The 24,655-nt window shown below is 60.8% G+C and overlaps 2 protein-coding genes across 3 annotated transcripts in view; both read left to right on the forward strand.

The window, feature by feature from the left end:
• LRP1 (LDL receptor related protein 1) overlaps positions 1–10,630 on the forward strand; it is a 79,496-nt gene extending 68,866 nt beyond the window's left edge. For both annotated transcript variants that reach the window (XM_082350879.1, XM_082350880.1), the window contains 23 exons: positions 31–156; positions 546–662; positions 1,355–1,461; positions 1,565–1,697; positions 2,375–2,494; positions 2,651–2,773; positions 3,129–3,269; positions 3,352–3,486; positions 3,565–3,684; positions 4,711–4,979; positions 5,452–5,630; positions 6,130–6,236; positions 6,488–6,604; positions 7,065–7,241; positions 7,386–7,526; positions 7,646–7,819; positions 8,064–8,225; positions 8,639–8,813; positions 8,961–9,062; positions 9,216–9,280; positions 9,384–9,474; positions 9,572–9,716; positions 9,882–10,630. In XM_082350879.1, coding sequence (XP_082207005.1) covers positions 31–156; positions 546–662; positions 1,355–1,461; positions 1,565–1,697; positions 2,375–2,494; positions 2,651–2,773; positions 3,129–3,269; positions 3,352–3,486; positions 3,565–3,684; positions 4,711–4,979; positions 5,452–5,630; positions 6,130–6,236; positions 6,488–6,604; positions 7,065–7,241; positions 7,386–7,526; positions 7,646–7,819; positions 8,064–8,225; positions 8,639–8,813; positions 8,961–9,062; positions 9,216–9,280; positions 9,384–9,474; positions 9,572–9,716; positions 9,882–10,022 — 3,167 coding nt within the window. In that variant the 3' untranslated portion in view covers positions 10,023–10,630. The remainder of the gene's footprint in view (positions 1–30; positions 157–545; positions 663–1,354; positions 1,462–1,564; positions 1,698–2,374; positions 2,495–2,650; positions 2,774–3,128; positions 3,270–3,351; positions 3,487–3,564; positions 3,685–4,710; positions 4,980–5,451; positions 5,631–6,129; positions 6,237–6,487; positions 6,605–7,064; positions 7,242–7,385; positions 7,527–7,645; positions 7,820–8,063; positions 8,226–8,638; positions 8,814–8,960; positions 9,063–9,215; positions 9,281–9,383; positions 9,475–9,571; positions 9,717–9,881) is intronic.
• A 3,685-nt stretch (positions 10,631–14,315) lies between these two features.
• NXPH4 (neurexophilin 4) lies at positions 14,316–23,782 on the forward strand. Its single transcript, XM_082350660.1, has 2 exons — positions 14,316–14,519; positions 22,222–23,782. The coding sequence occupies exons 1-2, from the start codon at positions 14,463–14,465 to the stop codon at positions 23,083–23,085; spliced, it is 921 nt and encodes a 306-aa protein (XP_082206786.1). The 5' UTR covers positions 14,316–14,462; the 3' UTR covers positions 23,086–23,782.
• The last annotated feature ends 873 nt before the right edge of the window (positions 23,783–24,655 follow it).

The following is a 24,655-nucleotide window of genomic DNA, read 5'->3' on the forward strand; positions in this document are numbered from 1 at the left end:
CCCCCTCATCACTGGGCCACCCCCTTGCAGCCCAGATGACCTGTGGAGTGGATGAATTCCGCTGCAAGGACTCGGGCCGCTGTATCCCGGCGCGCTGGAAGTGCGATGGAGAGGACGACTGCGGGGACGGCTCGGATGAGCCCAAAGAAGAGTGTGGTGAGCTTCCCCAGCCCTGCTCCAGGGGAAGGCACCTGACGGGGTGGGCTGGGGCTGCCTGCCGCCTGGGTCCCCGTACGGCCTGTGCCCACCACCTCCTGTCTAATTCCCGTCCCCACTCCCGCCAGCACCTCATCAGCACACACCTGCCCACCCTATGGGATCTGTCGATCCCCTCCCCAAAGCAGCTCCCTCCACTCTTGTCCCTCCTGCCCCAGAAGTTCCCATAGACTCCACATCTCAGAACACGGCCTGGACTCCCACTGCTGACCTTTGTCAGGCTGGAATGCCCACTCTCCCGCTCCTGGCCATCCTGACCACACCTTCCGGGACCCTGACGTCTGCCCCCCACTCTGTCCCTGACTGCCCTTCAATCTTGCCTCTTCTAGACGAGCGTACCTGTGAGCCCTACCAGTTCCGCTGCAAGAACAACCGCTGTGTGCCGGGCCGCTGGCAGTGCGATTACGACAATGACTGTGGCGACAACTCCGACGAGGAGAGCTGCAGTATGTCCCCTACCCCGTCCCACCCGGCCCAGCAGGTGTCCTCCCCCAGGAGACCTCCCCGCGCAGTACCCCTGCCCCTACTGCCACCAGGCTGCACTAGAGCAGGTGGCTGCTTCCCAGGGCTGGGGGTCAGGAGCTCCCTCCCGCCTCACCCCCCCCCCACCCCGCTCCATGTTGTGTATTTGAGTTTGTGCCATTTCACCTCATCTCATGTTTCTCTCCATTTTCACACTGTCCTCTTGGGGTTGCAGAGGTAGGTGTCTCTGATGTGCCCGTGCTCCTACCACATCCCCTGCTGCTGCCCCAGAGCCCACCTGTCCCCGTGCTGTGCCAGCCCATCATCCTTTACTGACCTCTCCCTAAACCCTGGTGCTTGTCTTAGTGGTCTTGTCCCTCCCTTCCCCTCCCCACACACAGTCTGTCCTGAGGGCAGGGCCAGGGACCCGTGCCCTCTCTCATGTGTCTGCCCCAGAGGGGCAAGTGTGAGTGCCCTCTGGGCCCGACCAGTCCCATGAGGGCAGCCAGTTGGCTTGCCTGGGATTAGTTGAGCATCTTGGTCATTATGCCAGTCAACTGTGGCCTTCAGGGACACAGGGATGGGTGATATTGCTCTGCAAGGGCTGGAGATGCTCTCAAGGGCTGAGTCCCTATGCCCACCCTCCTGGGGCCTGTCTCTCCCCTGTCCTTCCCAGCCCCTCGGCCCTGCTCTGAGAGTGAGTTCTCCTGTGCCAATGGCCGCTGCATCGCTGGGCGCTGGAAATGTGATGGGGATCATGACTGTGCAGATGGCTCAGACGAGGTGGGCAGGGAGACCAGAAGGAGGGAGGGATGGCCTTAGAAGAGTCAGGGCAGGCCTGCAGGGGTGCCCAGGTCTGACCAGGATGCTGCTCCTGCGCCCACAGAAAGACTGCACCCCCCGCTGTGACATGGACCAGTTCCAGTGCAAGAGTGGCCACTGCATCCCCCTGCGCTGGCGCTGTGATGCAGATGCTGACTGCATGGACGGCAGTGACGAGGAAGCCTGCGGCACTGGCGGTGAGCCCCTCCAGCTCGGCTCCCCAGCCCTCCCACCCTACCCCCACCCCGCAATAGCACTTAATCCAAGAGTCAGTTGGGTTGAAATCCAGCAGAAACCTGTGGGCTGTGTCCACCCAGGCCCCATCCCACAAGTTCCAACACAGCAGTCAGCTGCCCTGAGAAGTAAAGTCCCTGCTCACTTTCCTTTCCTGGGGCAGTGAGGCAGCACCTGCCACTGGCCTGGGCTCAACAGCCCAGAGGCGGCAGTGGGCAGGCCGGGTGAGAGAAGGTTGGCGCTTGGAGCAGTGAGGGCAGATATCCTAGCTCTGCGCTGGTGGGCTGAGGACAGGGATTGGACCCTAGGTCTCCTGACTCCCAGCTGAGTGTACCTGCCATTGAACTACAGTAGGCCCCGGAGCCCTGCCACACCACCAGAGAAAGAGGGCTCTCTGGACCCCTCTGGACACTTTCCCAAAAATGCCTCTTCTCCCCTAAATACCAGAGGAGGCAGTTCTGCCCAGCTTACCCAGCTGGTAGAAAATTAGGAAACTCGGGTTCGATCTGGTGGTACCACCACTTTCCCCGTGTTCCCTCTAGGTCTCTGCCCCTGGAGGGAGGGGTCTGGGCAAGACCCGGCCGCCAGCAGCCTGGGGCTCAGGGCTCATTCTTTACTCTTTGCTCCCCCTGACGCCCAGTGCGGACCTGCCCCCTGGACGAGTTCCAGTGCAACAACACCCTGTGCAAGCCGCTAGCATGGAAGTGCGACGGCGAGGACGACTGCGGGGACAACTCAGACGAGAACCCAGAGGAGTGCGGTGAGGCTCCAGGGGCGGGGCGGGGCTTCGGAAGGGGCGGGGCTCCCCGGCGTGGGCGGGGCTTCTGTCGGGGCAGGGGCGGGGTTCTGACGCACCCTGGTGGCTCTCGGCCCGCCCCCGAGGCTGATTCTGACTTGTCTCCTCTCCCTGCTGCAGCCAGGTTCGTGTGCCCTCCAAACCGGCCCTTCCGTTGCAAGAACGACCGCGTCTGCCTGTGGATCGGGCGCCAGTGCGACGGCACGGACAACTGCGGGGATGGGACTGATGAGGAGGACTGTGGTGAGCAGGGGGCCAGTAAGGGGGAGCCTGGGGCGCCTAGAGTGGGGGTGCTGCACAGGCAGTGGGGCTGGGCCAAGTGGGCTCATCGTCCAGTGAGCCGATTCACCAGGAGAGGGGAGGATCCAGAAGAGGGGAGGATCCACTGCCGGGAGCCTGGGGGCCCTGTCTTGGAGGGAAAGAAGCCCCTGAGGAAGGTATTGAGGTGGAGACTGAGAATCAGGATGTTTAACCAGATTCCCCTGAAGCTTGACAGCCAGGCTTGGGACCCCCTCTACCCGTGACTGACTGGGGGTTCCAGTGGGAAGAGGGGGCAGGGTGGTAAATACCCTGGACCTCAAGCCCCGCCCTCCCCCAGAGCCGCCCACGGCCCAGACCCCCCACTGCAAAGACAAGAAGGAGTTTCTATGCCGGAACCAGCACTGCCTCTCCTCCTCGTTGCGCTGCAACATGTTCGATGACTGCGGGGATGGCTCTGACGAGGAGGGCTGCAGCATCGGTGAGACCCGGCGTGCTGGTGCGGGGTTTGGCCGGGAGGGGTGGAGAGCCGAAGCCCAGGCCTAGACTTTCTGTCTTCGCAGACCCCAAGCTGACCAGCTGCGCCGCCAACGCCAGCATCTGCGGGGATGAGGCACGCTGCGTGCGCACCGAGAAAGCCGCGTACTGTGCCTGCCGCTCTGGCTTCCACACGGTGCCAGGCCAGCCTGGATGCCAGGGTAGGAAGGTGGGGCCCAGCGGGTCGGGCAGAAGCCCCAGCCGCAAGACTTTCCATGACCCTCCTGTGTAACCCCCAGACATCAACGAATGCCTACGCTTCGGCACCTGCTCACAGCTCTGCAACAACACCAAGGGCGGCCACCTGTGCAGCTGCGCGCGCAACTTCATGAAGACGCACAACACCTGCAAGGCGGAAGGTAGGAGCTGGGAGAGGACGGAGAGAGGGGGCGGGGCTTACAACGCCAGGATAAGAAAGGGGACCTGGAACGCTGTGTTTTCCTCCAAGCACCCTTGCCCAAGCTTGGAATTCCAGACCCGCAGTACAGCTTTCTGCACTCAGTTCTGGCAGCCCTGCAGGGGCCAGAGGTACTGGGGCTGAGGAAGTTTGGGGGGAGAGCACGCAGGCGCGCATCACCATACTTACAGAGCCAAGTGTACCCTACCTGCATATTCCCATTATGCTTTTTTCAGGTTTATTGAGGTATAATTGACAAAATTGTAAGATATTTAATGTGTGCAAGGTGATGATTTGATGTACATACGTCTTGTGAAAGGATTCCCCCCATCGAGTTAACACATCTATCAGTTCACGTATTTACTTCTTTTTTTTTTTTTTTTTGGTGAGAACATGTAAGTTCTACTCCCACATATGCTTCGACGCACACCTGCACCTTCCTCATGCCTGTATACAAACACACCCCACATCCATGTATGCACACCCAGGCATACACACACACTGTGCACACACAACCCCGCCACACGTGCCCAAGTGCACTCAGATGCCCATGCACACCTGCCCCCCTCCATGGCCATGCTCATACACCCCCACATACGTGTGCACCTGCAAGCAGATATCAGTGTGGAGCAGGGACCGTGGTGATGCTAGCAGAGGCCATGAGGAGGCAGAAGTCCCTGAGGCTGGAGGAGGAGGGACAGCAGGTCACACTAGATCACCTCAGGAGAGGAGAGGAGGGGAGGGGAGGGGAGGAGAGGGGAGGGGAGTTCCAAGGGCTGAGGCTGGAGTCCTCAAGCCTGGCTCTGGGGCAGGATGACAGAGGCTTCTGGCTGGGTCAGATGGTTTGATTAGGAGGAGAGACATTGTTAGTGTGAAAGGCTTTGGGCTGGGTGGGGAGCACATCGCGGCGGCTCCTTCCAGCACCAGGCCCAACAGCCCCCAGCCCCACCTTTCACCCCCGCCAACATCTGGTCTCTTGTCCCTCCAGGCTCTGAGTATCAGGTCCTGTACATCGCTGATGACAATGAGATCCGAAGCCTGTTCCCCAGTCACCCCCATTCGGCTTATGAGCAGGCCTTCCAGGGTGACGAGAGTGTCCGCATCGATGCCATGGATGTCCATGTCAAGGCTGGCCGTGTCTACTGGACCAATTGGCACACGGGCACCATCTCCTACCGCAGCCTGCCACCTGCTGCGCCTCCCACCACTTCCAATCGCCACCGGCGACAGATTGACCGGGGTGTCACCCACCTCAATGTGAGCACCCAGCCTGGGGTGGGACCTACATGGAGGCACGGGCTGGGTGGGAAGACTCCAAAAAGCAGACTGTTCAGAGCAGAGTTTGCAGAGGACAGCGGAAGGGGCAAAGGGTGAGACTGGCATGCAGGGCAGACTTCGGATTATGCCATGAGGCACGGACAGCAGGTAGACAGAGCAGCACCATCATCAGTAGGTGTTTCTGCCACACGGCAGCCCGAGGCTACAGGGCACAGGGGGCACCTGGCCGGCAGCATCAGAGCCACGTTCAGTTCCTGATCGTCACAGCCAGCCCACTAACTAACCTATTCCATCTTACTAACCTATTTCGTCTCTTTGGGCCTTACTCTGTTCCTCAATAAATCAGGGTCATGATATCTAGCAGGGACAGGCTGGCGGGGTGTCGGGGGGCTGGACAATGGGCAGGAAGACAAAAGGTGGAAGCCTCTGAAACTGTAACCCCCTCATCCAGATTTCAGGGCTCAAGATGCCAAGGGGCATCGCCATCGACTGGGTTGCCGGGAACGTGTATTGGACCGACTCGGGCCGAGATGTGATTGAGGTGGCACAGATGAAGGGCGAGAACCGCAAGACGCTCATCTCCGGCATGATTGACGAGCCCCACGCCATTGTGGTGGACCCGCTGAGGGGGTGGGCAGGGGTCCTGGGGGGAGGCATCTGGGCTGGGGCTAGGAAGCCCCTGGGTTGGAGGTGGGTGCCCAGCATCCCCCGGCTTGTCCTTCCTGTCCCAGACCAGCCTGAGGTCAGAGTCCTCCGCAGGCCCCTGGGTCTTCCAGGCTGCGCCCAGCCCTGGCCCTCCCTGATGCTGCCTGGGGTCCTGCTGGCCTGCTCAGGTGGGGCCTGACCTCCACTTGGCTAGCTGTCATGGGCAGCCAGGTTCTGGGCTTCTCCTCTGCTCCAGGGGGCAGCTCTGCCTACTTAGACGACTCTGGAGCAGCACAGTGTGGTTTTAGAGTAAAAGATCTTTAACCTGGTCAGGAAGTTGACTCCCCCCAGTTCTCTCTGGAGGAGGTGGACAAGAGCGCCCTCCTCTCTGTGTACCCAGCAGTCTCTGTGCCCTGTGCCCACCTTGAGTGGCCTCCTGTGGGAGCCCAGGTCCTAGCCACACTCATTCCTTCTCCCTCCCCAGCACCATGTACTGGTCAGACTGGGGGAACCACCCCAAGATTGAAACAGCAGCCATGGATGGGACCCTTCGGGAGACACTGGTACAGGACAACATCCAATGGCCCACAGGTCCGTGCAGAAGTGGGCAGGGGATGTGGGAGGGGTAGGCTCGCTGAGCCTGGGGCCACACAAAAGTTAGGGAGGGGAAGAGGCTTGGACTGGGGTGGGACAGATGGGTTGTGGAGGCTTTTCCCAGAAGAGGTGATTGGGAGTGATCATGGGAACAGAGTGGAACTGTCCCAAACATGGAGACAGTCCTGCTTGCTCCCTCAGCCTGGGGCAGGGAGGCTGGGCCCTCACAGTGCTCTCTGCTCCCCCAGGCCTGGCCGTGGATTACCACAATGAACGTCTGTACTGGGCGGATGCCAAGCTCTCAGTCATCGGCAGCATCCGGCTCAACGGCACTGACCCCATCGTGGCTGCTGACAGCAAACGAGGTTAGAGTCCACCAGCAGCCTTGGGCCCTTGTCCCCCCCTCTGAGCCCAAGGCCTCACCTAGCACCTACCATCCTCCTCAGCCTGGCCCTCAACAGTCTTGCAGTGTCTTTCAGGCCCCTCCCAACCAGACACCCCCTGCACCAGTCCTGCAGGCCTGAGGCCTGACCCTCTGGGCCACTTTTCCATTCATTCATTCTACCAATGAGTATTGAGCTGCTGCGTGGAGGCGATATGGGTAATAATAGGAACTTAGCCAATGTGAGAAGAGGGAGCAGAAGTTGATCCTGACCCCAGACATCTAGGGCTGATGGGACCTTTTGCCAGTAGTGGCCACAGCAGGAGGAATAGGTTGAGGAGAGTTTGCTTTGGGATGTTTGAGTTTGAGGTACCTGGGAGCCTTGGGGCCCAGTGTCCTGGAGAGTGTGACCAGGGCCTGAGTCCCCTCTGACCCCTCTGCAGGCCTAAGTCACCCCTTCAGCATCGATGTCTTTGAGGATTACATCTATGGCGTCACCTACATCAATAATCGTGTCTTCAAGATCCATAAGTTTGGACATAGTCCGTTGATCAACCTGACTGGGGGCCTGAGCCACGCCTCAGATGTGGTCCTGTACCACCAGCACAAGCAGCCTGAAGGTGAGCGGAGACAGAGAGCCCAGGCTGGGGCAGGGAAGGCCAGGGGGTGCTGAGTCTCCAAGCTGCAGCCTCAGGTCCTGGTGGGCAGGGGAGGTTCTGGGTCCACAGGGCTCAGCAACCTCCCCCGCTTGCCCTCACCTGCAGTGACCAACCCCTGTGACCGCAAGAAGTGCGAGTGGCTCTGCCTGCTGAGCCCCAGTGGGCCTGTCTGCACCTGTCCCAACGGGAAGCGACTAGACAATGGCACCTGTGTGGCTGTGCCCTCACCAACGCCCCCGCCGGACGGTATGCTCACGCCCCTCCCCGGTCCCCCATCCCATGCTCCAGAGCCCTCCTCCCTGCAGCCCCTGAATTCCCCTCCCCACCCCCTGGCTCTGCCCCTCCCCCCATGATCCTTCCTGCAGCTCCTCGGCCCGGAACCTGTAACCTGCAGTGCTTCAATGGTGGCAGCTGCTTCCTCAATGCACGGAGACAGCCCAAGTGCCGCTGCCAGCCCCGCTACACGGGCGACAAGTGTGAGCTGGACCAGTGCTGGGAGCACTGTCGCAACGGGGGCACCTGTGCTGCCTCCCCCTCCGGTACGGCCTTCAGTTCTCCTGCTGGGACTCCTCCCGGCCCCTGGGCCCCAGCCCCTCCAGCAAGCCGCCTCCGCTCAGACAAATCCCCAGCCCCTGCCCTGCCTTACTTCACCCCTGCCCCCAACCCCGTGTCGCTTTCCTCTGCCGTCTGCCCTCCGCCCAGGCCCTCCCAGCCCTGTTCCCCTGCAGCAGGGCAGGGCGGCTCAGTGGGCCACAGCCCCGCTCACACATCCTCTCCCGCCAGGCATGCCCACGTGCCGGTGCCCCACAGGCTTCACGGGCCCCAAATGCACCCAGCAGGTGTGTGCGGGGTACTGTGCCAACAACAGCACCTGCACCGTCAACCAGGGCAACCAGCCCCAGTGCCGATGCCTGCCTGGCTTCCTGGGCGACCGCTGCCAGTACCGTGAGTGAGCCGTCCCCGGGCCCTGGGGCAGGGGACGATGGAGCTGGGGGTCTGAGAGCGTAGGGTGATGTCACAGGTGCGAGTTCTCTGGAGAGAGGCCGTTTGTGGCCCAGCCAGGCCCAAGTTGCCAGTGCTCCCCCGCGGAGGGGTCAGCACACTTCCCCCCACCGAGGTAGTGAGCCCTCTGGCATCAGGATTTTTCAAGCAAAAGCAGTGCCCTGTCAGGATGCTCCGGGACATCTTTGTACCCTGGAGCCTGTGACGTGGGGGCAGCCAGGGGCTCAGGAGGAGGCGGGAGTCACCCAAAAGGCCTGGGGGTCCCCTCAGGTGGGCAGCTGCCCCCCACAACCCCTGGGGGACCCTCCCGAGGGTGGCATTCGAGGCACCTCCTCTCGCACCCCCCCAAACCACAGGGCAGTGCTCTGGCTACTGTGAGAACTTCGGCACGTGCCAGATGGCTGCTGACGGCTCCCGGCAGTGCCGCTGCACCGCCTACTTCGAGGGGCCCAGGTGTGAGGTGAACAAGTGTAGCCGCTGTCTCGACGGGGCCTGCGTGGTCAACAAGCAGAGCGGGGATGTCACCTGCAAGTGAGTGGCGCCCCGCCCTGCAGTCTGCCCGGCCAGACCCTGCCCTGTCCCACCCGCCCCCCACTCCTCCCAGCCCCGCCCCGCCCCTTCCCCAGCATCTCACACGCCCTCCATCAGCCCTGCCCAGCCTCTCACTCCTTCCTGCAGCTGCTCCGATGGCCGGGTGGCCCCCAGCTGTCTGACCTGCGTTGGCCACTGCAGCAATGGCGGTTCCTGCACCATGAACAGCAAAATGATGCCTGAGTGCCAGTGAGTTGGGCCTGCGCCTCACTGAGGCCTAGATTATCCCTCCCTCCCCCATGTCTGAGCCGGACCAGCAGAATCCTGCGGTCCCTCCCAGTTTCCCCGGCAGTCACGGTTGTGGACGTCATGCCTCCTCAGCTCTGCCCCTCCCGTCTGCAGGTGCCCACCCCACATGGCAGGACCCCGGTGTGAGGAGCAAGTGGTCGGCCAACAGCAGCCTGGACGTAGGTGGCAGCGGTTGGGGAGGCAGGGCTGCCGGGACCTGGGACAGAGGGCTTTGTGCCTCCTAAGCCTTTCAGACTGAGCTTCCCGCCTCCTCCCCTCTAGATATGGCCTCCATCCTAATCCCTCTGCTCTTGCTGCTGCTGCTGCTTCTGGTAGCGGGAGTGGTGTTCTGGTACAAGCGGCGAGTCCGAGGGTGAGTTATGGGGAGTCTGGAAAATTGTGGCCCTGATTTTACCACCCTAGCCATATCCCCCTGGAATCCCTGCCCCCAACCTCCTTCCTCCTCGCAGGGCTAAGGGCTTCCAGCATCAGCGGATGACCAATGGGGCCATGAACGTGGAGATTGGGAACCCCACCTATAAGATGTACGAAGGCGGGGAGCCTGATGATGTAGGGGGCCTACTGGATGCCGACTTCGCCCTGGACCCTGACAAGGTGGGCTGGGAGGACAGGGGAGGAGGCTTCCAGGACAGGGACAAAGGGCTGTGGGTGGGGTGACCAAAGGTATTGGGCTGGATGATGGAATGGAGGTGGGGATGGGGTACCCGGGCCACAGAGCCCAGCCCCTGAGCCCCACCTGACCCCTCTGTCGCCTTGCAGCCCACCAACTTCACCAACCCCGTGTACGCCACACTCTATATGGGTGGTCATGGCAGCCGCCACTCCCTGGCCAGCACGGATGAGAAGCGAGAACTCCTGGGCCGGGGCCCTGAGGACGAGATAGGGGACCCCTTGGCATAGGGTCCTGCACCATCGGACTTCTGCAGAGAGCCTCCTGCCCCCTGCCAGAGAAGTCCTTCAAGGAGCCCCCACCCTGCCCAGCCAACCCCTCCCCAGCCCTGCTGGGATGTATAAATGTAAAAATGAAGGAATTACTTTTTATATGTGAGTGAGCAAGCGAGCAAGCGAGCACAGTATTATCTCTTTCCGTTCTCCTTCCTGCCTGCTCCTCAGCACCCCGCCCAATGCTGCCTTCCGGGAGGGGGCGCAGGAAGGGGGCCCCTACAACTTACAGGTATAAGGGGGCCCTGCCTCCCACCTTCCCACCAAAAACGCAGCCCCACTGGGAGAGCTGGTGGTGCTGCCTCCCCCTCCCTGTACAAGACACTTCGTCAAGGCTCTCCCCTCTCATCCCCCCCACCCCTCCCAGCTCCCTGAGGGCTGATTCTGGGATTCTGGGGCGGGTGAGTCCTTTGCTGCCCTTGTCTGGAAGATTTGGCTCTGGCTGAGGTAGGAAGGAAAGGATGGAGTTTTTTAGTTCTTCTTGGGGGAGGCCATCCCATGCCCCAGCCCCTACTCTAGGGGCACCTCTGAGATGGCCACACTCAGTATCCCTCCCAGACAGGCCCTCCCCCTCTCCAGTGCCCCCACTGTGGCTCCCAGGGCTGGAGACTTTCTTTGGTAAACACTCCCCCAGGCTCCCCTCCCCTGGGGATGAGGAGGAAGTGGGGCACACCAAGGAAGGGCAAGCGGGCAGCCCCGTTTTGGGGATATGAACGTTTTAATAATTTTTGCTGAATTCCTTTACAACTAAATAACACAGATATTGTTATAAATAAAATTGTAAAAAAAAAGCCGTTTGTGTCTACCTGAGTGGGAGACTCTGGGAGCTGGCCTGTGCTTGCATGCTCCAGCCACCAGAGGGAGCCATGCTCTGTGCTGGAGGGAGGCTTGAGCATCGGGTCTTCAGTGCCCTTCTGGAGCTCCATCCCCCTTCACTGGGCTGTGGCAGGGAAGTGGGTGGCACTGGACTTGACCAGAACGACCTGCTTCTCCTGGCTGTGTGAACTTGAACCAGTGACTTCACCTCTCTGGATCATGTGTTCTCTCTGGCTCTAGGACACTAACTCCAAGATCTGTTTCTCTGTACTGTCACTTCTTTGGGACAACACTGCCACCCCTACCCAAAATTATCTCCCACAGTGAGAAATCCCCCAATAAGAAATGAACACACTGGGGTTGTGAACGGCTTTCTAATCCTTCAGGGTGGTCCCATACAGCTCTCTCCAAGTTTGCTCTTGAAGCACTGACATCTCACACTTCATGGAGAGTAATTAATCAGATGCCAAGAGTCAGAACCCTGGATTCAGGAGAAGGAGGGCCCCTGGAGTTAAAGCTGGGAAGACTAGTTTTCCAGGCCCCACGGTTCACCAACAGACACATCTCACATCCCAGGGGTTGACAGGAAAGGACTGCTACAACCAAAGGGGGTACCAGGTCTACTTCAGCCCCTGCCCAGAGAAGGGAACCTCTTGCAGAAGGTCACACCGCTTTACACGGTCCAAGATTGAGAAAGGGTTAGAGCCCCGCTCTCCCCACAGTAGCAAATATGCTCAGTGATGGCAGCTTTAAACGTCTGAAGGACCCTTGCCAAGCCCAAGGGGGGAGCACTGCCTTTCATTCCCCCTCCCTCCCTGGTTTAACCTTCTCAGTCTATTCCTCCTTTCTTGAGGACGCTATGGGTCCAAGCACATCTAGAAACAAGAGCCCTCCCCTTCCCTCTTAGGCCTGAGATGCCATCTCCAGCCTCAGCTTCCAAGCCAGTTCTGCGATCCTCCACTGCCTCCCGGGCTCCCTAGGGCCCCAGGGCAGAGTGATCCGGCTGGGGAAAGGGGGCGTCCTTGTTGATCGTTTAGAGGGAGGCTTGTGTCCTCATCTGTCCACCAGGTGGCGTACGCACTCCTGCAGCGCAGCTCATCCTCAAGCCCAGCACAGGCCCCTCCCCAGGACACTAATTATGCACCTCCAGGCGGACCCCAGCCCAGCCTCTCACTTCCTTCCCTTGGGCTATTCTGCCACACCCCCCTCTTCCCTCCTCCAGCCCGCTCTTCTCCCTCCCCCAGCGCCTGCCTACTACCCACCACCACCAGCCCCACCCCCTCACTCCCTCCTTCTGCCAGCCGCGCATCTGGCGCCCCCGGGGAGCCACTGATTCTCTGCCTGTCGCCTCAAGATCCTGGGCAGAGCGAGAGGGGCACCCAGCTGCGGCTTGGAACATACACCCCTCCAGTCAGCATCCTCCCTCTGCCCACCAGGGTGGCCAGGAGAGGGTCTACCAGGAGGCAGTCCTCAACAACTCCCCACCTGCCAAGGATGGCACAGAGACCTAAGACAGAGATGGAGAAGAGACAGGGGCAGAACCAGAGGCAGAGGCTGATACAGACGGAATGAGAGACAGAGACACAGAGATGGAGACAGGGAGTGGGGTGTGTGTGTGTGTGTGTGTGTGTAGCTGGAGACAGAAAGCAGTGACCTGAGACTAGCAAAAGGAGGAGAGATGGGGTGGGTAGGACTCCAGAAAACCAGGACTCTAGTGATGGGCTTCTGTCCTGGGTGCCCTGGGCCTGAGTGTGCCTACTTCCCCAACTGCCCACTACCATTTCAGCAGCCCCTGTGCTTGGCACACAGGCTCAGGATTCTGGATGGAGCCTCTTGGCCTTGGGCCTTCTACCCCTTCCTGCCTCCCTCTCTGCCCCACCTGCACCCAGGTTCCTACCTCCTGGCTTCTGTCTGTCTCTCTGGGTGTCTCTGTGTCCACCTCATCTTCTCAGCATTCCTAATCCTTGTTTTGTGTCTGTCACATCCCTATATCTGTCTTTGTGTGTGCCTGGGCTTGTCTTTCGGACTGCCAGTGCCGGTGTACACCTGAGTGGGTGTCCATCTCCATATGTGGATGTTTGCCTCTCTGCCAAGGCAAGGAAGGTGGGGTCGGCTGTGAGTACCTGGCTGGGTATGCTTGTCTCTTGGTGAGAGTGTCCATTTGTCTCTCTGTCTCTGTGTGCTCCTGTGTGTGTGTAAACCAAGTGTGTCCATCTGTGTGGATCAGTGCCTCTAGGTGTGCACCTGTCTGTGTGTGTGCGCTGCTCTCTGTGTGAATGTGTTTCTCTCTGCCTGTATGTTCACCTCTGCAGTGTGGCCTGCCCCTGTGAAGCACCTGCATGCATGCCTGGGGGCATGTGCTGGTGTCTCCGGGTATGTGTCTGTCTCTCTGTCTCTCTATGTCTTTGCTTGTCCCTATCTCTCGCTGTCAAAGTGTCGGTCATACCACAACCTCAGCCACAGCCTCAGTACATAGCAACAGCTGACAGCTGAAGACTCCTTGGGCAGGAGAGAGAGAGAGACTAGTGGGAGGAGGGAGGGATGAAGAAACAGCCAAGAGGACAGGGCCAGAGACAGGACCAGGCTGGAGACAGAGACAAGGACAGAGACAGAGGAGGAAGGGGAGAAGGATCTAGAGGAGCTGATGGTGAAAGATGGGACACTGGGAGAAAAGGGATGGAGACTGCACCAAGAGGCCGAACAGGCGGCGCGGTTCCTGCCCAACCCCACACGCGGGGATGCTCTGGGACGTGTGGAGGGGTCGGCGGTGGGGGGCGAGGGGCAAAGGTGAACGGCGGATCTAGCGGAGAGGTCCTGAGACCGCAGAGGTGCCTTGAAGGCGGGGGCGGTGGGGGGGCGGCGGGCGCCGTTTGTCAGCCCTATTGACAGAAGTGATGGGGTTTCCGTCCGTGATCAATGATTCTCATCTCCGGGCCGAATGAGCCGCGGGGCGCCCATCCATCCCCGTCAGCGCCGCGCGGCGGCAGGCGCCCGGGGCCCAGCCCGCCCTCACCTCGGCCCCTGCCCTGCTTCTGCCCTGGGACCCTCCAGGGCCCGGAGCATCGAAGGGGCCCGGAGCTCCGAGGGACCCTGGTCTTGCTGGGCCGCTGAGCCTCCCCAGGCCCCTGCTCCACCGTGCCCTGCTTCGGGAACAAGGTCCCGGAGCCTCGAGCCCCACTCCCGGCCCTATTCCTCAGCGGTGCACAGACCCGGCCTCTCGGGTACAGGGTGCCCGAATCCCTCAGCCCTCTCCACTTCGCACCTGGGCCGGGGGCGTGTCTGGGGCGTGTCGGGGTGAAAGTCACCTTCGGTGCCCCCAGCTGGGCGGGAGGGGGCGCGCGGGGCGCGGCCGGGATTGGAGCTCCGCGGAGCCCCGCCCCCCAGCCCGCCCGAGTCAGACCCAACTTTCTCCCCCGCCCGCGCCCCGCCCCCAGCGCCGCTCTCCGCTCCTCTCGCCGCTCAGTCCGCGGGCCGCGCCGCCCGCTCCCGCCGCTTCGGCAGCCACCCCGCGCCCTCGACCTCAGGCCCGGCTGCCGCTTGCCCGGGACCCGCCCCGCCCGCCCCGCCCGGCCTCCCGGGAAGATGCGGCTGCTCCCGGAATGGCTTCTCTTGCTCTTTGGCCCGTGGCTCTTGAGGAAGGTAAGGGCTGCCCTGCGGTAGCGCGAGCGCTGGGGTCCGGGATGCAAAGGTCCCAGAGTGCGAGGGGCTCTGTGCGCCCGCCCCGCCTCCCGCTCGGAGCTTCCGAACTTTGCGCGGCGTGGGGGACGCGGACAGACAGATTCCCGATTCAGGATAGGCGCTCTCCCAGCGCAAGTTGGCTGAGGGTCCGGGAGGCTGGTGCCAGGGTGGAGGCCCGACTCGGATCCCGCTCCAGGCGCGGCGGGGGAGGGGACGAAGCCCGACCCGCGAGTGCGCCAGACGGAGCGGGAGTGCGAGACAGACAGACAAGCCAGCAGGGTGTCAGCCTTGCCGTCTTTCCGCGCCAACCTCGCTCGCCTTCCTCGCTGTCTGTCCTTCCGCCCATCCACCCCCGCCTTCTCATTTCTCTTCTCTGCCCTTGTCACAATGCCAGGTGGGCACTGTGTTCCGAGGATACACAGCTCGAACACACGCGCGCACACACGGACTCACACAGATACCGCCGAACTTGGCTACAGTCTCCCATCACATTTCCCGCGGAGACACCATCTCCCCTGCACAACCTCACAGACACACCCCTCTCTCACGCCCGGCGGGTAGGGGGAGAGGGCTGTCTGGAAAGAGTCTCTCCTCCTGCCCTGTCCTCGCCCCCATCTCCCTAGGCTGCCTCCTTCCCTGAGGCTCCAGGGCGAAGACAGAGGCTAAAGGGGCCCCGACTTGATCTGCCTCCCTCCCGACTTGGAGGCTTCGATTTGTGTACACGGCGCGCTCGTGTGTGCTGGTGTGGAGTGCGGGGGTCAGCGTGTGCACCTGTGTGCGTGCCTGTGTCTGGGGCAGCCAGGCTTGGGTGTCTAGTGCTGGGGTCCAGGGTGCGTGTCTGCTGGTGTGGCGTGTGGTGTTGGCTCTGAAGGGGTGAGTGCAAGTGTGCCTGCTTCACAGTGCAGCCATCTGTGCCCTGCCGTGAGTCCCATAATGGGGGCCTAGGCCCAGGACCCCTATCTTCTTCCATCAGCTCCCCTGTCTCTGACTTTACTGTTTCCTACCCTAAGTGTGACCTACCCAGTTTGGGGCAGACAGGTGGCTCCCCAAACCCCTACTCCCTGCACCCCAACTCCCAGACCCTGCAGAATCTGGAAGGGGTGTAGTTCTCCCCACACACCTGGACCCCCACCTTCTCAGCCAGATCGCACTCAGCAGCTCCAGCAGGGCAGGGGCTGCCCTAGTGAAGCTGGCGATGGAGCTCCCTGATTCTCCCAAACCCGCCTGGTGACCTTGAGGAGCTGGAAGGTGGGCAGAGGAGCCCCCTCCACAAAAACTGCTTCCACTGGCAGGAGCTTCTTTTGGACCTGCTGCCTAGCTCTGCCCATAGAGCCCTGTGGGAGGGGGTCTGTGTCCCACAACCCACCCAGGTGTGAAGGCCCCGGAGGAGAGGTGGTGGGGATGGATGGTACTCCCCTGCCCCTCCTTTCTAATTCCTCCCCACTCTCCTCTCCCCTCTCCCCATTAAATAAACTCCCCTGTGGACCTATCTGGTTTAATTTCCTTTGCCCCCTGAAGGGGAATGAAACATCTGGTGAAGACTTGAGGGAGAGTAAGCGCGAGGATGTGAGCGATGGGGATGTATCTGAGTGTGCTAGAGCTGCCGCTGTGGGCCTCCGTGTTGGAGTCCGTGGGGGAGAGTGTATCTACCATTTAGTCCAGCTTGTGTGCATGTGAGAAGCTGTGTTTACGTGTACATACAGACCGTGGGTGTGTGAATATGTATAACTGCATGAGGGAGTGTGTGTAGGAAAGAGTGTGTCTGAGTACCTATCTGTGTGCGCTTGTGTGCACTCGTGAGTATGGGGTGTGCTCATGTGTTTACCCCGAGGTGTGTCTCTGGTGGATATATGTGTGTTGGGGTGCATGTGTTGTCTGTATGTGAGTCTCCGAGGCTTGTGAGTGTGTATCTGCTTTCTTGTCATTTTGAGTGCGTTTGAGTGTGAGCCTCAGGATGTGTTTACGTATCTGAGTGTGGCTTGTGTGTGTGTGTGTGTGTGTGTGTGCGCGCTCAGGGCTATCTCAGCGCCGGAGCTGGCACTGGGTTGACACTGGGTAAGAGGCTGGTGGGGCACAGTTTACAGGGAAACCCTAATTGTCCAACATTAACAACCCTGCCTTCTCCCATGACGCGCTCACTTGCCCCTCCTTCAGGAGCTCTCTCCCTCCTTCCTCCTTGCTCCAGGCTCCCGGTCTCCTTTCAGGGCCTGCGACTCCTGGCTTCCACTGCCCCTGGGGCTCTGGCCCAGGCCTCCTTCAGGATCTTTCTAACACTGTTTTTGAGTCCTCTCTCTGTCTCTGGTCTTCCCCACCCCTTGCCAAAGCGGCCGCCTACTGGGAGAAGCAGCAGGCGATCAATAGTCACTAATCACTAATCACTAATTACTAATTAGCTGGGGGAGGGCAGGGGCGGGGCCCTGTGGGACCTTACAGCTCTATCATGCCTCAGGGAAGGATTAGGCTGAATTGAGTCTCTCAGCACCGGCTGGCCCCAGCCCTGCATCTAGCCACCCCCTCCTGCCTCCCTATTCCCCTCTAGCCCCCCAGCTAATCTCTGGCTGGGCCACTTAGGCACGTGCAGCCTGGGCCAGGGCCCAGAGCTGTCCGCAGGGATTTGGGGGTAATCAGGGGCCGCAGCTGGGCCAGGGACACAGGCGAGGTGGGCGCTGTGATAGCTCCCTTGGGCCAGGGCCTGCGAGTATGGGAGGGGCACCCGCGGAAAGAAGAATTTAAATGGTCTTAGGTTTGGGGTGGGGGAGGAGCTGGAGGTCCAGGACAGGGTGGCTGGGGAAGAGGTGAGGTACTTGGGGGACAGAAACAAGGTAAAGAAGGGTCACTGGGGTCAGAGACAGGGTCTTTGGGAAGGGGCGAGATAAACGTTCAGAGAGACCAGGTAAGTGGAGGGGGCATCCGGGGGGTCAGAGATGAAGTCATCGTCGAGGAGATGCGGAACTTTGGACCGAGCCCTGGAACTCCACATGGGCGGGGGCCAGGACAGGGGACAGGGTAACAGAGAGAGGGCAGGGTCGGTCATGGGGGTGGGGTCCCAGGGCTCAAGGGTGGCTGGGCGCAGTGGGGAGCCGCGGGGCGGGGATGGGGAGCAGGGAGCGCTGCCTTGAGCTCTGGAAATTGGCGAGTCTCCCCCTCTCCCTCGCCTACCCCTCCTCCACCTCCACCCCGCCCACTCCCCCTCCGGCTCCGGCTTCGGGAAATTACATCCCAGCTCCGCGGCTCCCACTCCCCCCCACACCGCGCCCCGGAGCCCGCGCCTTTATAGGCACATTTATTGCAATAATAAAGTGAGACGCAGGGCGGGGGGCGGGGGGCGGCTGTTCCCGGGGGGACTGCGCCGGCTCTGGGAAGCAGGGAAATAAAATAAAATAAAATAAAATCAAAATTCAGATAACGGTGAGCCTTGCGCTGCAGGCCACGAGCAGGCGGGCAGGCGGGGCTGAGGGGGAGGGGGCGCCCTGCCCAAGGGCAGAGCCCGCCCCACCGGCGATCCCCGCCCCCTCACGCTATAGCTATAGTAGGGTCTGGAAGGAGGTATCTTCGCCACCACCTGCCTGGCCCCCTCCCATAGCTTGATCCTGCCGGTCTTCTGCCTTTTCCTCTGACTTGTCTCCCATACCTGTCCTCAGCTCCTGTCTCCCTGTCCCTGTCTCTTATCTCCTTCCTTGTCCCCCATTTCCCATTCTAGTCCCCATTCACATTCCCCATCCCCAACCCCATCCCCTGGGTCTCTGCATCCCTCAGTATCCCTGTTTCTGCCCAATAACCATTTCCCATCCCCCATTTCTCTTCCCACCCCCATCTGGTCCCCATCCCCATCTCCCAGTCCCTATCCCACTCTCATTCTTCCCCAATGCCCATCCCTCATCCACCATCCCTGTCTTCCTCCATCCCCATTTTAGTTCCCACCTTGTTCTGTTCCCCCACCTTCATTCTCCTGGCCCCTATCCCATCTGCATCCTAGTCTCTGCCCAATGCCTGTCCACCGCTTCTGATCTCCTCTTCATCCCTGTTCCAATGCCTGTCCTTGTTCCATCCTTATCTCTGCACCATATACCTGTGCCTGCCCAGTCCCCCTCCATCTCTGTCCCAGTCTTCACCCCAGCCTGTCCAGTCCACCCCACTTCTGTCCTCACCCCCATCTCTATCCCTGGTTCCCAGCCAGACCCTGGCTATTTCACCTGCCCTGACTGCGGTGCCCGCACCTCTTTCTAGGTGCAAGGGTTCAGTACGCTATTCCCTCTCCTTCCCCAACCCAGGCCTGGAGCACTCCTCCTCCCCAACCACAGGGTGCCATCCCCTCCCCCAGTCAGAATCCTGAGCCACCCCGCCTGACCCACACAGCAGGAGAGAAGCCACCGACAGGTCTGGAGGCCTGGAGGCCTGGAGGAGGTGTGCCCTGCAATGCGGCTGGGGGGCCGACAGCCTGATCCTCCCGCATTCCCAGCGGTCCCGTCCCAAAAGAGCCCCCCCACCCCAGTGGAGTTTGTTCAGCAGCAAAAGGCAGCCTCAACTCCTCTCCAATGCGTGGGCTGGCTGCCTTGGGGGCAAAGCACTCCTGGCTCGGCTCCCGCCCCGCCAGGGCCCGAAGGCGTCTGGTGAAGCACACCCCCATCCTCACCCTCCCACTCCCTCCTGCCCCCCTAAGCCGAAAACCGGACTAGCTTCTCCCCTCCGCAAATGTCACTGCGCCCAATTATCTTAATTAAACCAGCTCTGAAGTGAGGGGGACCCTTCCTCAGACAACACCCTGCTCCCACTCTCATTTGTAGAGGGGGAGGGAGAGCACCATGGATTCTAGGCAAAGAGGGACTCCCTTATCACCTTGCTTTCCCCTCCCTCCCATCCCCACCCACGGTTGGAGACAGACAATCTGAAGGATAGAGGGAAAGAACCACAGTTAGACAGACAGAAACAGAGAGAAAAACAGAATCACAGAAGGAGAAAATTAGAGACAGAGTGAGGAAGAGACAGAGACAAAAAGAGACTGAGAGAGGGAGAGAGAGAGAGATGGAAAAACAGTGAGAGGGAGAGGGAGAGCAAGAGAGGGAGAGCGAGCGTGCGGGCAAGGAAGCCAGAGGGAGGATTTGATTTGATTTGATTCCATGTTCCCATTTCTCGGCTCGTTTCCTCGAAGACTCTCGCCCCTCCCTGACTGAGCTCTCCACACAGGGTGGCTTCGGCCGCCCACCGCCCCAGCCCCGCAACTCTTCCCTTTTATCTTGGCTGTCTGCAGCAGCGGGTGGGGGGCGCGGGCGCCCAAAGCCCAGGGATTTGCCAGGATCAGAGAAGTGCAGGCAGCAATTTGTCTGGGATCACAGTGGGGGGACACCTGGCACCCCTCACAGCCCAGCCAAACCTACTTGCCTCTCCCAGCCCCTGCCTGGGAGGAGTCGCTGGACTGAAGCAGTTGACAGGTCCTGCACTGGGTGCAGGATGTCTGGTGCTGCTGGGGTGTGCTGGGAGGGGATAGCTCAGAGGCATTCGGGGTCATAATGGCAGGCTTGGGGACCGATGGATGCCCCGGAAAGAGCTAGTGATTGGGCCCAGAGGGGTGAGGAGATTAGGTGTCAGAGTTCAAATGACTCGCCCCCAACCATTCTTCGACTTCCCCTGGAAGCTTCACACGCTCCCTCCTCCGGGGCTCAGGCCCTGCTCTCTCTAAGCCCACCTCCTGGGGCCTTGCTCCCTCCTCCTGGAAGGCCCTTTCCCCCTCCCCCGTGGCCCTGGACCCCTTCCCCTCAGCCCCTCTCAGGCCCGCCCTCCTGGTGTTAGTTGCCAGCTCGAGCTTGTCAGTCTGAGTCAATCACTCTTGACGCTCCCGCCCCCCTCACCTGAGCTGGGAGGAGAGATGGACGGGAGGAGGAATGAGGGGGGCGATAAATATGTATGACGAGCGGGTGGCGGCGGCATTAATAACCCAGGATCGCAGAGCTGTGGGAATGGGGACCAGGCGGTGGAGATTCTAGCCCAGCAGCTTGACTCTGCCATTCCTGTCCCCTGTGGACACATGGTGTATGCAAACAGAGGGGGACACCCATGCTGCCTGGCCTCTTTACCTACCCAAAGCTCATCCTGCAGGCCAGTGTGGGACACCCCCCCCTCCCCAGAACATTCATATACAACTCACACATATGCACCCCCCAGGGGAACATAATGAGACCACAGTTGTTATATCATTGTGGATACACTGACACACACCCTTGAGAAAGAGCTTGACACATGGACAGGGGATGATAGGAGCTCACACAGGGAAAGTGACACCCTCAGTGAATCACACACAGCCACCCTTAGATATACAGCCAGTCCAGGCATACAACTACACCAGCCACACAGATGCAACTACCACAAACTGAAACACAGCCTCACTCAGATCAACACACACAGACAGACAGACACAGCCAACCCAAGCACATATGCAACCTGGACACCTATACATAGCCATCACAGACTGATACAACAGACGTTCAGTCGCCACAAGCAGGCAGACACACATGACACAGCCTCCTCAGACTGATACACAGGGGCATACAGATACACACACACACACACACACACACACACACACACACACACACAAACACACACACACACACAGAATCATCACTCCAGGCAGGCAGACACATACGTACAACCCTCTCAGGCCAACAGAAATACAACCACCCCAGACTGACACACGCAGTACTCCCTGCCCCCCAAGCCGAACCCACACGCAGTAAGGGCCACACTGAATGGCCACAGCTAGCACAGTCTGACTGACACACTCTGACATGCACGGCTCCTCTCCCTCTCCTTGCTGGAGCAGCATCTCCATATTTCTTCCTCCCGCTCGCTCGCGTCTCCTTCACTCCCGGCCACCACCCCACACACCCACACACACACCCCCGCTCCGCCCCAGATAATTGATGGCCCGGGCCTGCCCGGGCAGTTCTCGCCTATGGATCCATCTTGTACTCCCCCGTGCTGTCTCCCAGATCGGTGGCCACCTGAGACACACGGAGACGAGTGGGGGCAGGCAGGGGGTGGTCTTCCAGCACCCTCCCAGCCCAGGGAGACCACCAGGCGGCCTCCCCCACAGCAGGAGTGCTGGAGGCAGAGAGGGGTGCCCACGTAGCTCCCAAGCCTCAACCCACAGCGTCCAGACTCTCCACTGCTCTCCGCAGCTCTATTGGTTTCCCTTGCTTCTCCACACAAGGCAGTAGAGGCTGACGCCCGGGTGAGGGCTCTGGTCTTGGCAAAAGTGTTGGGAGGTCTCACTCTTTCTTGATGCTGGACACTGACAGTGGTCATGGCCTCCCTTTGCTGGAATCCAGCTTCTCCCTGGCCCATTACTCCCAGCCAAGCCCGAGTCCACAGCTCCACTCCCTATTCAAACCCACATTGGCTTTGGCCTTTTTGGCTTTCTCAGCCCTCATCAGAGTTCCCAGAACACAAGGATTCTCGGTGTCATTTCACAGATGTAGAAATTGAGGCGAGACCACACAGCTTGAAAGGGCTGCAGGCCCACTCAAATGCGCACTCCCTGAGCAACTGCTCCGGGAGGCCCGATTCCATTTGGTTTCCTAGCGGCTGTGGAGAGGGACCGGCGTGGCCCTGGCGGGTGGCCCCAGACAATCCCAGCGTCTCTCTTTTCCTCTTTCTTCGTCCACAGGCCGTCAGTGCCCAGATACCAGAGTCCGGAAGGCCGCAGTACCTGGAGCTGCGCCCGGCCACGGCCGGAGGGGGAGCCCCTGGCCATCGGCTCCCGGCACCGCCGAGGTCCTCCGACGGCCTGGGCACCACCCGTGCCTGGAGCTGGGCCTGGCCGGCTAACCACACCCGGGCACTGGCCCGGGCTGGGGCGGCGGGGGCCCCCGCGCAGCGCACCAAGAGAAAGCCGTCTATCAAAGCGGCCCGCGCCAAAAAGATCTTCGGCTGGGGGGACTTCTACTTCCGGGTGCACACTCTCAAGTTCTCGCTGCTGGTGACGGGTAAGATAGTTGACCATGTGAACGGTACCTTCAGCGTGTACTTCCGCCACAACTCGTCCAGCCTGGGCAACCTCAGCGTCAGTATCGTGCCGCCCTCCAAGCGTGTCGAGTTTGGGGGCGTCTGGCTGCCGGGGCCCGCCCCCCACCCTCTGCAGTCTACGCTGGCCCTGGAGGGGGTGCTCCCTGGGCTGCGGCCCCCGCTGGGGCTAGCGGCCGCGGGGTCGGGGCTAGGGGGCACCCTCGGGGGCGCGCTGGCGGGTCCGCTTGGGGGCGCGCTGGGAGTGCCCGGGACCAAAGAGTCACGCGCTTTCAACTGCCACGTGGAGTATGAGAAGACGAACCGCGCTCGCAAGCACCGCCCGTGCCTGTACGACCCATCGCAGGTGTGCTTCACCGAGCATACGCAGAGCCAGGCCGCCTGGCTCTGTGCCAAGCCCTTCAAAGTCATCTGCATTTTCGTCTCCTTCCTCAGCTTTGACTACAAACTGGTGCAGAAGGTGTGCCCAGACTATAACTTCCAGAGCGAGCACCCCTACTTTGGATAGTGCGCCCCGCCCTCGCCCGGGCCGTGAGCTTCCCGCGAAATCCCGGACTCCCTAAGTGGGACCTCTCCCCGTACCCCGCAGCTCCTGTGGCCGCGTCCACCCTTTCCACTCTGGGGCGGAGAGGAACAGCCCTCCGGGGGACCATCAGTCGGCGTGGGTCCCCTTTTCCTTATTGGGAGTGCCCACGAGGCTGGGGGTAGCCCCCTTGGCTACAGCCCAAAGTGGAGGAGCAAGAGCGCAGCCCCAGAATAGGCGGGGCTTGGAGGCGGTCCCAGCGTCTCCTGCGTCCACACTGGGTCCTCTTTACGCCCCTGGCGCTGGGCTGGATACTCCCTTTGCCCGCAGCTTTAATAACGCCTGGCCTGGCACCCTCATCCCACCCTGACTTATCCCCAGGCACTTGTCCTCCACCCTGTACCCACGTAAATACCATAAAGGCCTATAAACCGTGGCCTATTCCCATCCCCTTCTGCTTGCCGTATGCCTGTCCCCCTTTCCCCGCAACCCCAATAATTAAGGTAGCGGAAGCGGAACTCCTGGGCATAGGCGATCGACCCGGCCCCTGCCCTCCGCCCGCCTCCCTCCGGTCCTTGCCATCCTGCTCCAGCTTTCCGGCTGCTTCCTCTCGGTGATTTTTTTTTTTTTCCTACACCAAAACAGACGGGAAAGGGAACAAAATAAAGTGAAATCCAATACGCGTCTGTGTGAGACCTTTGTAGGGAAGGGGGTGGTGGTGGTGGTGTGGGTTTATGTCTGGCAGAGACCTGGCCAGGGCCTCCTTCCTCGGCGGCTCGTGGGGAAACTGAGGCAAATATTGACGGAGCTAGCACCTTGGAGGTCATCCAAGACCAGATCAGATACAGATGAGGACGACCCTTGGGGTTGGAGCCCTGCCTGAGGTGGGAATTTTCCTCCCAGAGGTGGGCGAAGTGAAGCTGCCGAAAATAGGATGGGGATTAGACCTGACAGCGGACCACCAGCGGGCTACTTTGGGGGAGGCGGTATAAGGCCTTGAATGGGATGGAGATGTAGGGACAGCGTAGGCAGAGCGCTGACAACCTGCTAAGCTCCGCGGGGCTGGCGGGAGGCGGCAGGTGGGGCGGGGGGAGGGGAAACGGTGTTTTCGGCATCTGGAGTCATCGATCTTCCTTTTCCTTCCTAATTCCGTGGGCGCTGAGTTTGCAGACAGTTGGGGGAGGGAGGGAGAGAGGCAGGGAGGCCTGAGACGAGGGGGTGGGGGAAGGGACGAGCGCGAGTTTGGAGAACCCAGCAGCGTCACTGCTGCTTGCCGTCTGCAAACGCAAACAAGGGCCCCTTCAGCCAGCTGCCCACCCTCCCCACCCCCCGCCTCCAGCTCACTCCTGTCGACACAGCTGCTAATTTTATCCGCCCCCAGCCCTGGCCCGGGCGTTAATTGGCTGCGGCTTCATTAGCAGTTCTCAAGCTCAGCTCCCCGCCCCCCGCCGCCTCCCCTCGGGACCCCTGACTGGGGAGAGGGAGGAGGTACAGACTAGCTGAGGCACAGAACGACACCTCGTCTTCAGCCTTCCTTCGCCCTGAGTCCTGGGTC

This window comes from Balaenoptera borealis, assembly GCF_965194805.1.
Source record: "Balaenoptera borealis genome assembly, chromosome: 13".
NCBI classification, from domain to species: domain Eukaryota; kingdom Metazoa; phylum Chordata; class Mammalia; order Artiodactyla; family Balaenopteridae; genus Balaenoptera; species Balaenoptera borealis.

Bases quoted from the DNA above. Each gene is read 5' to 3' on its own strand.
- NXPH4 (XM_082350660.1), top strand. From the start codon at position 14,463: ATGCGGCTGCTCCCGGAATGGCTTCTCTTGCTCTTTGGCCCGTGGCTC. The intron at 14,520-22,221 runs GTAAGGGCTGCC...CTTCGTCCACAG, and splicing joins GCCCGTGGCTCTTGAGGAAG to GCCGTCAGTGCCCAGATACC.